The sequence below is a fragment of the Saimiri boliviensis genome, chromosome 1, assembly GCF_048565385.1.
Source record: "Saimiri boliviensis isolate mSaiBol1 chromosome 1, mSaiBol1.pri, whole genome shotgun sequence".
In the NCBI taxonomy this organism is placed as follows: Eukaryota; Metazoa; Chordata; class Mammalia; order Primates; family Cebidae; genus Saimiri; species Saimiri boliviensis.
The window spans coordinates 87,224,541-87,239,013 of NC_133449.1; the positions used below are offsets into that span (position 1 = coordinate 87,224,541).

Genomic DNA, 14,473 nt, shown 5'->3' on the forward strand with positions numbered 1-14,473 from the left:
CAGAGCTAGAGAAACAAAAAGGAGCTTTAGGAGTATAGATTTAGTCTAGCTAAGGCAGACAAGTAAAACTGAAAGATTCTTGAGAACTCCAGGCCTTCCAGATGCTTCCTTGACATGGGAGGGGCCCTGCATGCTTCCGGCTGCCTTGGGAGAGGGTTGGCCACCATCAGTATAGCTGTAGACCATGGGTTTCCTATAAGTCTGTCTCTTTGGTTTTCTTTTTCTTTTTTTTTTTTTTTTTTTTCTCTCAGATATGCACCAAGAGACTGGAGGCTCATTTGAGAGAAGCACAGAAGGAAGGGTGGGGGCTTGAGGAGTCCACTTTCTAGATTTGCCTTTGCTCAGGTTACAAACCAAACTGCGAATTGGTAGCTCAAAGGAAACTGTAGTTATACAGCCGGGGTGCATGTGCAGCAGGACAGATTAAACACAAATCCATTCTACTCATTCTGTGTGTCAGGATCTTTGCTTTGTTTCATTGCAGTAAACTGTGACCCTAAAGTCCATCAATATGACCGAAGGAAGTTTTGAAGTTGAGGAGGAGTCCTTGTATGCTGTAAAATGGAGTAGCAGGGCAATGCCAACTGATTCCTACTGATTTCCTGGGGTTTGGGTGGGCCAGGGTGGAGGAGGGGTCAAGTATGGACATAGGGCTGCAATGATCAGCTGAAAAGCTTTAGGCCTTTGAATCCCTTTTAGACTTTTCCAATGTGTCTCAGATGTACTCAGGAAGACAAAGGGAACATTGCCATGTGTCTGTTTCTGTCTGGTAGCAAGTTGTGAACGATAATGGCAGGAAAAATATTACCTCTGTGGGAGGCCTACCTGTTAGTCTGCTTTTTTCTTGTAAAATTTTTTTGCCCTTTTTCTATGTTACTAACATGCTTAATAACTAACATGTCATTCATGGAATGTTTCATTCTACTAACCGTTACCTGAATCAAAAAATGTACTAACATGGTAGAGACCATCATATTTTTTAAGTAACGATCGTTATTCTGTTCACAGTTTTTAATTTCCTTTCTCCCCCCTTCTCCACAAAGCACTCAGGCATTGGACACGCTATGGTAAACAAACTACATTGTTCGGTAGATATCATTCTAATTGTTTCTTATTTTGGGTTTGCCGTGTGTTTTCTTTCTTTCTTTTAACTGTAGACATCATTAACAAAAGAGGAACTGCGGTTGGTACTCTTCTGCTTACTTTGACCTCCTTCTTTTCATCTGTTGTTGACCTTCTTATTTTTTACCTGTTCCTGTCAACTTCTGTTTTCCAACTCACCTGTAGGGGCATCGTTAACGTTTCGAACGTTTTGCATCCAGCTGTGGTTAACACGGGATAAGACGAAATGGTGGCTGGCCCGAGTGACCGCAGGCTCAGCCAGTCTCTAACCATTCATGGTGCATGGCATGGAAACTTGATTTGGGCATGCTGGAGATGCCACACCCACTCATCTTTACGTCATCACAAAGCAGTTGTTTTTATTTGTTTCCTTTGGTTCTCCCTGTTTTCTTTCTTTCCTTTTCTGAACTGTACTGTCCCTCCTGCATGTGCACATCGGCGTGTGCGGCTTCTACTGGTTGTTTTGCCTTTTCTCCCCCTTTGGCATGGACTTAGGCACTTGCATGCTGAACAATTGCTGCTCAATAGTGCCAGTAGTGATGTTGCTGGAAATAGCTTGAGCCTTTTATGTTAACAAGGTGCACGTTGTGATTAGTGAATAACAGACAACTAAACTTTACTAATATGTACACCAGCAAAACTAACCTAGGAAGCATTTTACTAACACCATTTTTGTGTCTGCTCAATAACTTTTGAGTTGCAGTAGGGATGATGCTGACACTAGTTCAATAATCAGTTAACTCTCTAACTAGTTTAGATCTCTTAGGGCTAGTTGAATAGAATCTAAGAATAAACCTCAAACAGACATGAAAATGGGTTCCGTCATAGGTCTAAAAGCAAAAACCAAACAGAAAAAAAAAAAAAAAAGCAAAACAAAAAAATAAATAAATAAAACAAAAACAAAACACAAAACAGGCATATCCCAGGATTACAGTATCTAGGTCTGAGTATAGCGTGTCCTTTCCCTGTGCTTTGTTATCTAGGTGACAATATCAGTGGATGGGATTCTTACTACAACGGGCTACACGCAAGAAGATTATACCATGCTGGGGTCTGATGACTTTTTCTATGTTGGAGGCAGTCCCAGCACAGCCGACCTTCCAGGGTCACCAGTCAGTAACAACTTTATGGGCTGTCTCAAAGAGGTAAATATCGTTGTCATCAGAATCATTCCTAATTCATGATCTCATCATTTCAGATCCAGAGTGAAAGCACCTTTGCTGAAGACCTGATGTTTCCACAGACAAATGGCACAACTTTAAATTCAATATTCTACTGTTGTTTATGTAGGATTGGGGGTGGGGAGACAGGTCATAGATCATTATGAAGGAATTAGGTTCCTCTTGTTTACTAGTCTGTAAGTAATTTACATTTGAGATTTGTGCGGACAGTTGATATTAGCTATAAAAAGAAAGTCAAACAAAAAGAGATATTGGGTCTAAGGTTAAGATAAATGATTTACTTGCTTATTTTCACCTAAATACCATAGGTGTTTTATATACAGTGATTACTTTTTTAAGTATTAAGGGAAAAAAATAAGAAAAATCTAAGCTTTAGGAGAAGTAACGACTATGTAATTCAAAACAAAACAAAAACGTAGTAAGTCTGTTGAATGAAATACTTTTGTTCCCGTGTTTCCAACATGTTCTGGAAGAAGTAAAACTGTTTCATTTGTCATCTGGTGAGTTTACCTGATATTTTTCTGAGCAAAATCATCAAACTAAATGATATCAATAATTTCATTCCTCATTCTCAGCTGTAATTGTCTACTGAAACTTTGTATAAAATTGGAATTTATTGGAGTTTGGGGGGAGAAAGATCAGGAAGTTCCTGAATTTCAAATTTTAATGAATATTATCCATAAAAGCTGTCTTTAAAAGAATTCATTCAGACACAGTCTAATTTTCTGTAGCTACTGGAACTAGCGATTCCTCTTACATTGTATGGCTACAATTTAATGATAACAGATTTCTCAAATTCAAAGTTAAATAATTTTGCATTCACTAACAGTTAGCCATAGATGTTGTTGCTAAGCAGTGATGTACTTTGATTTATTCCAAAGAAAATAATTTAATCATATAAACTTGATTCAGGTAAGCATTAGGGAAAAACATATTACTGAATTATCCTTCCCTGTCTTCTCTTTACATGATACTGGTTGATTTATTTGTCCAGTATGTGGATGTATATAGAATATTCCTAAGGGAGATTTAAAAATGAAGTAGTTTTAACATCAGAAGGTACAGTTCTGAAAGGCCAAACCTTGCCTTTGCAGTAGGAGTGATACATTGCCTTTTGGAAATTTACTTTTGCTGGTTACAAATATGTAGTATGATCCAGGTCTGTGTTAAGCCCTGTAGAGGATAATAATCTAATACTAATATTCTTATAGTACAAATATTTCCAGAGCTGTTATTTTGTGCGATTCTAAGAGCTTTACAGGAATCCTTACAATATAGGCATTTTGTTATCTGCATGTTTCAGATAAAGAAACTGGAGTTTGAAGCAGGTAAGTTTCTTGAGGACAGTGACACAATTAACAAGCATTAAAGTCTAAAGGTTAATAGAGGAAGTCTGACGTCTGATTTCAGTGTCTTTTGTGCTCTTAACTACCGTAGTTAAGAGTTCTGTTGCAAGAGAAATGTTTCTTAAGGTTCCTAAAAGATTGTAGAAGCTCTCAAATTTGTTACAAACTAAAACAACATTTACGAATGTCTAATAGACTGTGAGGAATGAAGTATTAAATTGTTTAACGCCATTATTGGATTTCAAAAGAGGGGGAAATGAGTAGAGTTCTAGAAGACAAGAAGAGAAACACAGAAGAGTCAGACAGAATGTGAGCATCTCAATGACTAATTTAGACATGCAGGGATAAAGTGTATCAGGTATGGTAAAAGAATGATTCGATTTTATTAGAAGATTTCTGAAACTCCATTCTAGGGAGGGAAAGTGGAGGGCCGAGCCACACCCCCAGTCACCCATACCAACCTCCTCATTTTCACTGTGAACCAGGCTGACTACAGTCTGTCCCTACGTCCTGCTTTATATAGAGAAGGATAAGCCTACTTAGATTGGAAAAAGGAAGGGGGATCGAGGGATCTCTAGCAGAAATGGGAATCTAACTAAAGAATTCTTTTGGGCATCCTGCAAAAAAAAAAAAAAAAAAGACAAGGATTTCTGTAGTGAATCCCTGAGTTCAACTGAGACATAATCTTCTGATAATGCTGCATAAATGAGGGAGTTTTTGTGTGTGTATAAAACTGCAATTAATTGTCTTAATCTGAACTGATAGTTTTAAATTAAACTATGCTTCATATTAATATCTCTAATGCTTATTTATGAATCCATATACCTTAGTATTCATATTAATCTTTTGACCACAATACCAAAAAATAAGTCAGGTGGTCTTCCAGGTGACATGTTAGTTCACAGCTGGTAAGTTCATAAAAGGAGTATTCACTCATGCTGTTGTCACTATAGGGTTCAGATACAATTCACACTTCTTTATTGATTGGACACTTTTCACCTCTGTCTTCCACATCTGGTGTATGTGTTTGAAGAAACGTGGTCAGTTTTTTCTTGACTTGTGTAATCTTTTTCATTGTATTTATTTGGACACACTAGAGTTTGGAAGGATATAGGCACAATTAGTCTATAAAGCAAAACATACCTCACTTAGAAGAGCTTTTTATTTTTTTTTTTATTTTGATAGAGGGAGTCTTGCTCTGTTGCCCAGGCTGGAGTGCAGTGGCATGATCTCGGTTCACTGCAACCTCTGCCTCCTGGGTTCAAGTGCTTCTCCTGCCTCAGCTTCCCAAGTAGCTGGGACTCTGGGAGCATACCACCACAACCAGCAAATTTTTGTATTTTTAGTAGTGTCAGGGTTTCACTTATATGTTGGGCAGGCTGGTCTTGAACTACTAAACTCAAGTGATCCGCCCACTTAGGCCTCGCAGAGTTCTGGATTTGGTGGGTCACGCCTGTAATCCCAGCATTTTGGAGAGCTTTGTAATTGTTCGTAGTTTCCATCTGTGTCTGAACTATTATCTGTTTAGAAGGCACTGCTTTTCTTACCTCTGAAATGAAATAGTGACAAAGTATCATGGATTTCACGTTAAATCATCTTATTTCAAATAGGTCAGTTTTGTGGAGTTATTGAAAAGAGAGGGATATACCCATGTTCATTCTCACAGAATCTCTCTTAACTGTAAAGTCTATGTAAATTTTTCTGAATTCTAGCTTGGACTTCCTGGCCTATAGCACACTGCATGTATAAACCCTTAATTATGACTTCATGTATTGGCTCATAACATTATTATTTTCAGTCTAGTATGTAACCATCTTAGCATAACCAGGCTTGAAGGAGATTTTAATAATATCTTGTCTGGGCTGGGCGCGGTGGCTCAAGCCTGTAATCCCAGCACTTTGGGAGGCCGAGGCGGGTGGATCACGAGGTCGAGAGATCGAGACCAACCTGGTCAACATGGTGAAACCCCGTCTCTACTAAAAATACAAAAAATTAGCTGGGCATGGTTGTGCGTGCCTATAATCCCAGCTACTCAGGAGGCTGAGGCAGGAGAATTGCCTGAACCCAGGAGGCGGAGGTTGCGGTGAGCCGAGATCGCGCCATTGCACTCCAGCCTGGGTAACAAGAGCGAAACTCCGTCTCAAAAAAAAAAAATAATAATAATAATAATAATAATATCTTGTGTGAAGTCATGGCAGAAATTTTGGAGAGTTAGAATGGAAAGGACCCTGGAAATCATTTTCTAAGTTCAACCTCCTTCTTTTGGGGAAGCAGACCTAGAGAAGTTACCTGACCAAGAGTAATGAGGGGGTCCAAAGGATTAAAATACAGAACCCTATCAAGGGAAATATAATATTTAAGTGGTCAGCTCTATTTCATTATGAGCAATGGCACTCAAAGTATAAAAATACCACTCTCATAAATTTACACATTTATTCTTTAAAGATTAAAGAAAAAAAGGAAATTACTCCACATATTGAAAGAACCTATAATCTCATATTTATTAGAAGCAACTAAGGTCTTTCCGTGCATGGCATTTAATAATGTCTCTTTAAATGAGACTTTGCACGCAGAATATCTAACCCTCAATAGGGAAGTTACTTTGGTGTATGTAATTATCAAATTTCAAAGTAAAATAAGATTAGTTCAAAATAATTTGGTAAAACCTAACCTGAACTTCGTATGGTGCTTTGTTTAAAATCATAAGAAATATTGAATGGCCAGGGATTCAAATAGAGATCAAAGTAGTTTTTAAAAAATAATTTATATTTTCATCACAAATGAATCAAAAAGTCTGGGAAAGTGTGTGAACTCACTGAAAAATGACTCTCAGGTTTAAATTTGAAATAAAAAAAGTTAAAGAAAAATTGTAAGTAACTTGCCATTATAGACAGTTCATACCTATGAAATTCTTAGAGGATAATAGGTCTTTAAAAATATTCTTTTTTAAATCTACTTTTGGCAAAAGCAGCACTATGTTTTGACAGAAATACTTGTTTATATTCTCCACATTTTTATAAAACTGAGGAAAAGATGAGATATATGTTGCTTAAGAATTTTTGATCATTTTATACTTCATTAAATTTTCTAACAAGCAGTTTTTAGTGACTGATGGAGAAATCATGGGGTCTGAGATGCTCAGGCTCCATTTAAGAACATCTTGCCCATTTACCTTAGACCACTTGGAAAGCATTTTCCTGTAGAAAATTCTCACAGTTAATTCCTCAGGTGCTCACTAGATATATTTTAAGAATCTTTCAAGATAGATGAAACTCTCACTCGTATGTATGTGTTTGTATCTCAATATTTTCATCAGAAGTGTTTTTGTGGTCATTGGCCTATCAGAAAGGGTCATGGTGCTTCCTCATTAATCTCCCCTCAGAACCTGCTCCTGCGATTATTATGCATTTCCTCATCTCTTTGTGCCCCCAAAAATGCTCTGAAACACCTATTTCCCTCCTGCAGAGTGAACCTTATTTAACATAGTTTGCTAGTAAGGAAATGAAACCGAAGACCTAGGAAAGGACTGTGTGTTGAATACAATGATCCAGAATCCTTTATCTGAAATTTGTGTTTAGTCATATGTACCCCCCCCCACCGGAAGTTTTAGAATCACACTGCCTGTGTGAGGTAACTTAGAATACTGCCGATAAAAACTGCTGGGATTAAGCCTAAGGAAGTATTCTAGAGAGAGAGAAAAAGAATGAGTGAAATGCTAAGGGGAATTAAGTCCCTATTGAAAATTTCATCAACCTAATTAGATCAGCTCAGCCTCTAATTACACTTAGAAACATTTATTACCACAAATCTGAAAGATGCTTTTGAGTTAGATGAGGTTTGGAAAATACCCTATCTTATGTAAGCATTTTCCCTCACTGTGGAAAAAAAAAATGATAGATTCCTAAATGAAATCTGTGTGGTCTCCTCTGCCATGTGAAGTGCTTGCATCACAGCGTACCAGCACCAGTGCCGGGAAAGAGATGAAATACATCCTTCCTGCAAATGCTCCTTAATCCCTATCTTTCTCCTTTTGGACAACAGAGAATTTTAGAAAGTTTTGAAGCCTTTTAAATTTATGCCCTTCTGTGGTTGACCATGCCCATCAAATTTGGGTCCTCAAGTGTCTTTCTTGATCTTTTTTTTTTTTTTTTTAGACGGAGTTTCGCTCTTGTTACCCAGGCTGGAGTGCAATGGCGCGATCTCGGCTCACCGCAACCTCCGCCTCCTGGGTTCAGGCAGTTCTCCTGCCTCAGCCTCCTGAGTAGCTGGGATTACAGGCACATGCCACCATGCCCAGCTATTTTTTAATATTTTTAGTAGAGATGAGATTTCACCATGTTGACCAGGATGGTCTCGATCTCTTGACCTCGTGATCCATCCGCCTCGGCCTCCCAAAGTGCTGGGATTACAGGCTTGAGCCACCGCGCCAGGCCGTCTTTCTTGTTCTTATTTCCCTCTTTGCTCAGAGAGGAATAGAGTATGTCATTTACATATGAGAACAAAAGCTCATGGTGGAATTTGCATTGTGGGTTATTTTTCCAGTTATGAAATAAAAGGCTTTGGTACCTGGTGGATAAATTAATCTAGCAGGGACTTTGAGGAAAGAGAGATCTTCAGTGACATCTGGAAATCATGCCGTTTGAGAGAAGGGAGACAACTTTAGTTGGTAGAGAACTCCTCATATGGACCCCTAAGTCATGATTAAACAATTTATCCACGGTTTTTCATTTCCTCTAGACTTTTCCTTGTTGAGATCCCTGACTTACTGCCTCTATTCTCTTATGATTTTGTCCTGGTCAGTATACTGGTTGGTAGCATTTTACAATTTACTTACCTTGACCTTCCCACATGCCTCATCCCTCACTCTTTAGGGAAGAGTGTTGCCTTTTGCTTTCCCACTTCACTTTTACCTAAACATTTTCCGTATAGATCTACATGTTTTTATTTACCACATCATAATATAACTGTGGATAATATTACCTTGATGGTATGTAGTGATACGTCTTTACTTGTATGAATCATTTTAAGATAGGTTTTGCTAATGCTCACAGGATTGAGAGTCTATAAGGAAATACAAATGAATTCCCTTAACTCGAGAACTCATGCACTGGCCGGGCTGATACACAGCAGATGCTCAGTTTTTGACAAGTGGACTGCCTGTGGCCACATGCTAACTTTCATCTGAAAAGTGTTTCGTGTAGGATCAGTATGTACTATACAGGATGGCATTTTGTTGTGTCAGCTGGAATGGGCTGACTCACAGAATAGCCATTTTCTAGTAATAACGATAGTCTATATTTGGTCCAAGTGCTCTGGCTATTCTGTTCTGTACAACCTAGTGAGCACTACACATGATGCCTTGGGGCTGAATGACGATTTTCTAGCTGCTCTGTGTTGCCTTCCTAGAGGCAGGGTCTTGTTTTGGTGACTCAGAGAAAGTCTGGTTTAGCCCCTTTAGAATAGGCAAATGGGCTTAGTGTTTTCTGCAGAAGTTCAGGTATAGAAAGAACATTTCTTTCTACCTGATTTAAAACATGGAAAGTGATAGTCTTGCTTTTTAAACTTCAACAAGAAAACTAGATGGAGTTTGTGGAAATGTCAAAGGCTTTGACAAATTCTTATGTGTCGTTATCCTGAATTATTATAGGCCCAGCCTAATTTCTTCTAGATCTTGGAAATATTGAAATGTACTTCAATCCTTCGACTGCTATACTGTCAGCACTTAAATGCAAACAGAGGTTGATTACCCTTGCCTCCTTTCAAGTGTAGAATAGCAGACTGCAGAAATCCTCCTGTCCTTTTAAAAGTCTTCCCAGTAATCCACACAGGGTAATAATAATCATTCCCATATGCAAGTGAGGCCTCTTGGGACCTCAGCAGAACATACGGCTGTGAGTGCCATCCCTGAGCTGACACTCCTGCCAGTAGAGAACCTTACCTGCATCAGATTGTTGGAACAAACCCCCATGGCATAAACGCTATAGTCCTTCAGTATGCCTATGATTGTACTAGGCATATACAAATGGACGTGAAAAGTAAGAGCTGTTGCTCAAGGGTCAAAGGAGTCAGCGTATTCCAGAGCAAGAATAGTAATAATATATTAAGCATTTTTTTATTTCTCACAAAATTTCTGCAACATCCAGTGAGTTACTCAACAGGCATATGGCTGGGGGCATCAGGAGCACAATAAAACCACAAGTTTTCCAAAACAAATCCATGAAACTGTGTGAAATAATTTGACATTTGGTGTTTTACACCTATCAGTAAGGGAGTAATGGAAGAAAAAAAAAAACAAAAATAAGTTTTCGGTGGATTTTAGGTATTTTGTCTTTACTACTCTTTTTTTGAATACATTATAATTATTATACTGCAGAGAGCGATGCACCACCAGTTTTTCAGTGCTTCTTAATTGCATAGGTAATACTCTAAGCATGAAAATAGGCACATATGAATAGGATCCCTATTTGACAAAAGAAGACATGGAGCGTAGTAACAGAAGAAGTGAAGTAACTGACCTAGGGGGAGATAATTAGTAAGTATACAAAGCCAAGCTCCCACCCAAATAATCTGACAGCAGAATTTTTGCCTGTAACTGCCATTCTGTGTTGCTCCCCATGTCATATTATAATCTCGCTTTGCTTCGCTCATTCTCAGTATTTTTATAAAGATAAAATTAGACGAAATGAGCTTCGTAGGAAACTTTATGGGAAAGAAAACAAAAACACAGCTTAGATTGCTGGATTGTCACAGAAGAGAAGACCTGAAGGGGAGGAGAAGCAGCAGGAAATATTTCTCAGATGCCCGTTTAGCTATACATGAGCTTTCAGTGGAACCTCTCCCGCTCCCCAGGTCTAATTGGTCTGGAGCGGTTACCTCTACGAGTGAGCCTCTTCCCTACTCTGGCAGCCTGCACACTTTTCCTCCTCTAAAGGCAAACTAAGATGATAATGTTTGCTATTATTTTCTATACTGTGTAGCTAACCATACAAACAAGAATGCACAGAAAAACATATGGAAGTACTTTCTAGATTTTTATGAAGTATTGGCTCTATACATTGCTAAGGGTATGTTCACTTTGGTGCATTGTAGCTGTAGAGGCAAGAGAAATAAGCAGTTGGGGCAGAAACCAGGCACCTTGCCATAGACACTCCTCTTCGAGATTGGATTCAGGGAGTCCCATCTGCTCAGGTCCCCAAGGAATTGGAACCTAGCTCTTCAGTTCAGAAAGCATCTGGTGAGTTCTTGTCTGGAATTCAGCCTTTCAAAACTAGCAACTTTCCTTCCAGGGGACCCACAGATTTTTATTTCCCGTCATTTTCAGCACATGCCCCATAGCCTGGAACGGTATCAGTGGTTGGCATGATGAATTGTAGTTCTTTCAAATATCAAACCAGCATAGCGTGGTCTGGCAGGGGGTTCAGTGACATTTTTATTCTGAGGACTTGATACATTTTATAGAATATGACATTTTTAAGCCAAGTAGAAAGCAGCAAAGAACAATGTCTGAGACTGAACATTTTCTCTTAATTTCAGCACCTACCAGAGCATCTTGTTTAAATTGCTCTGTTTGCTTATGCATTAACACTTGCATGTGCCTATTAAGTTAATCAACATTAAAAATATCTAGTATGGGCAGGGCATGGTGGCTTATGCCTGTAATCCTAGCACTGCAGGAGGCCGGCTGAGGTGGGTGGATACTTGAAGTCAGGAGTTCGACACCAGCCTGGCAAACGTGGTGAAATCTGGTCTCTACTAAAAATATAAAAAAATAGCCAGACGGGCTCACTTGAACTCAGGGAGCAGAGGTTGCAATAAACTGAGATCATGCCACCACACTCCAGGGTGGGCAACAGAGTGAAACTCTGTCTCACACACAAAAATTATGTGTGTGTGTGTGTGTGTGTGTGTGTGTATGTGTGTGTGTGTGTGTGTGTGTGTGTGTGTGTAGTGTGTGTGTGTGTGTGTACAGCCATGTTCTAGTAATAACCACAGTGTATATTTGGGCTAAGTGGCTATTCTGTTCTGTACAGATATATATGTGTGTGTGTGTCTGTGTGTGTGCTGGGGCACATAATGAGTAAGATAATACACTCAGGAATCAGGAGAGAAAGTTGGACAAAGAAATTTAGAATTATAATACAAGTTTCATAAGGGAGGTATGAAAAATTCCTCTAACAATACAGCAGAAGCTGTAATTAACTTTGCAGAGGAAATTAGTAATAATTTAAAATAGAAGGTAATAAAGTAATCTGAGTTTGTCTCTCTTTGCTTAGCTGTATACTGGGCATAGGAAAGATAAAAGATGAAGGATCAGAAAACACATTACAAAGAAAAAGAAAAAAGCTTCATGTAAATGTAAGTTTGTTACTTAACTTTGAGCCATATTTTTTTTAAGAATCTGAAATTCATCCAAAACAAAATAAATATTTTGGAGTTTCTCTTAATTTCTATTATGAGATGATATACTCTTGTTTTTAGATCTTTGGACCAAAGTCCTTATGTTTGGAAGGAAATTATTTCTGTGCATGGTAATTGGTATCTTTTTTTTTTTTTTTTTTCAGGAAAATCATCACTATTGAAACACATTTAAAACAAATTAATTGCTTTAAAATGAAAATCATACTTTTTTTTTTTTTTAAAGATGGGGTTTCACCATGTTGGCCAGGCTGGTCTTGAACTCCTGACCTCAGGTAATCTACCCACCTTGGCCTCCCAAAGGGCTAGAATTACAGGCGTGAGCCACCACGCCTGGCAGAAAATCGTACTTTTATCATTCAGAAGCATGTGATTTTGAATAACAGGAAAATGAGATTTTTTTCTTTGTGGAGTAAATATTCTGTGCACAGAAAAATTGGTGACTGAGTGTTCAGTTTAGTTTCCTATACAGTAAATGACTATAGACTACGCACCAGACTCTCTGTGGAGTCCTTGGGACATAGAATAATTAGGCTGACATAGGTCATTTAATCATGGTCATAATAAGTGAATTGCGCTTGAAATACAGACATATTTTTGTTAGCCTAAGCTCGCAGTTTGGTGTTTCTAAATTTGAATCAAATAGGAATAACAATTACTTCTTATAGATAACTCATTACATTAAATTACTTAAGATGAATGGCTTTAGAATCAGACAGTCCTGTATTCCAATCCTGGCTTCCTTAAACCTGGTAGTTGTATGACCTGAGATACGTTAGTTGATGTTTCTGTGCTTTAATTTCTTTCCCCTCTAAAGGATTAAGTGAAACTACGTAATTGAAGCTCTCAAAGTAGTGCCTGGTGTATTGTAATATCTCAATTGAGTAAAAACTTTATTAATACTCTAGTAATATAGTGAGGATTAGCTACAACTGAGTTGACAACAGGAGCTGGTCATGAACTTATGGCCTATGCAGTCACATGGGACCCCACACATAGAAGGGTCCTGCTCTTTATTTAATATCTTCTTCTTGTCATCTTAAAATTCTTAATAATTTTTGAACAGGGGGCTTCTCATTTTCATTTTATAATGACCCCTACAAATATGATAATTGTCCTGGTTACAGATAAATTTATGAGATTTTACACACATTGTCTCATTTTAAAAGTTGTTTAACTGTCCTAAGAGCTTTGTGAGAAAATTGAATTAAGTTAGAGACCACAAATTATATATAATATTATCAGAGCCACATCCCTAATATGTGAAAGAAATCAGAAGAAAACCTCTATTACTGACTCTAAGCCTAATGTGCTTTTCCATTTTGCTATCCTAAATTATGACATCCACCATCAAATGTATCAAAAATTGGTAAAGATAATTAAGAAACTTAAAATTTTTAGAAAAATAATGGAGTACCTTGTTAAGGAACTGAATTGGGAATAGCTTAATTTTTATAGTTCAAATACAAGTAATTATTTTAGTCTTTAAGAATGTTATCATTGTCATCATCAGATTTCATTTCACATTACTTTTCAGAAGCAATTAGTCTTCCCTGCCTGTGTTCACTACTTGTAAACCAAGCAGAGTCTCAGACGTGAATCAGAAATGTTTGTTTGTAAGAATAAATTGACCTTATTCAGTAACATTTTCTTCCCTAAGGTCTCCAGGCTGAAAGATATGATCATCAAGGATTGAAACCCTTAGTTATTATTTAATAATTATTTGATTTATTTATTAAACAACACATGTATATACAACTACATAGAAAATATAGGAACAATTTTTTTTTTTTTTTTTTTTTTTTTTTGAGACGGAGTTTCGCCTTTGTTACCCAGGCTGGAGTGCAATGGCACGATCTCGGCTCACTGCAACCTCCGCCTCCTGGGTTCAGGCAATTCTCCTGCCTCAGCCTCCTGAGTAGCTGGGATTACAGGCACGCACCACCATGCCCAGCTAATTTTTTTGTATTTTTAGTAGAGACGGGGTTTCACCATGGTGACCAGGATGGTCTCGATCTCTTGACCTTGTGATCCACCCGCCTCGGCCTCCCAAAGTGCTGGGATTACAGGCTTGAGCCACCGCGCCCGGCAGGAACAATTTTTAAACAAGGATGTGCAACTAAAATCTACAGTTTTTACATAGTTTAAAAGGAAACAAAAGCCCATGAACAACTCACAGCATACCTAGAGATTTACTGAACAAGGTGTGGTCTGTGAACCAGCAGCTTGTGCATCACCTAGGAGCTTGTGAAAGATGAAAAGACTCATATCCCTTCCCATGATCTACTGAAAAAGTCTACATTTTAATAAAATCCCTAAGTGACTTCATATACATATTAAAGCTTGAGAATCACTGAGCTACACTCGTCAACCACCATATTATACTGACATCATTGACAATATTAGTGC

The 14,473-nt window shown here is 38.1% G+C and overlaps 1 protein-coding gene across 28 annotated transcripts in view; it reads left to right on the forward strand.

Annotated features, from left to right (window-relative positions):
- Nucleotides 1-14,473, forward strand: part of NRXN1 (neurexin 1) — a 1,157,741-nt gene that overhangs the window by 426,406 nt on the left and 716,862 nt on the right. For 18 of the 28 annotated variants that reach the window (XM_074400196.1, XM_039478496.2, XM_003922746.4 and 15 more), the window contains 2 exons: nucleotides 1,044-1,067; nucleotides 2,106-2,267. In XM_074400196.1, coding sequence (XP_074256297.1) covers nucleotides 1,044-1,067; nucleotides 2,106-2,267 — 186 coding nt within the window. The remainder of the gene's footprint in view (nucleotides 1-1,043; nucleotides 1,068-2,105; nucleotides 2,268-14,473) is intronic. The other 10 variants (XM_074400199.1, XM_074400201.1, XM_074400203.1 and 7 more) reach the window with 1 other exon arrangement.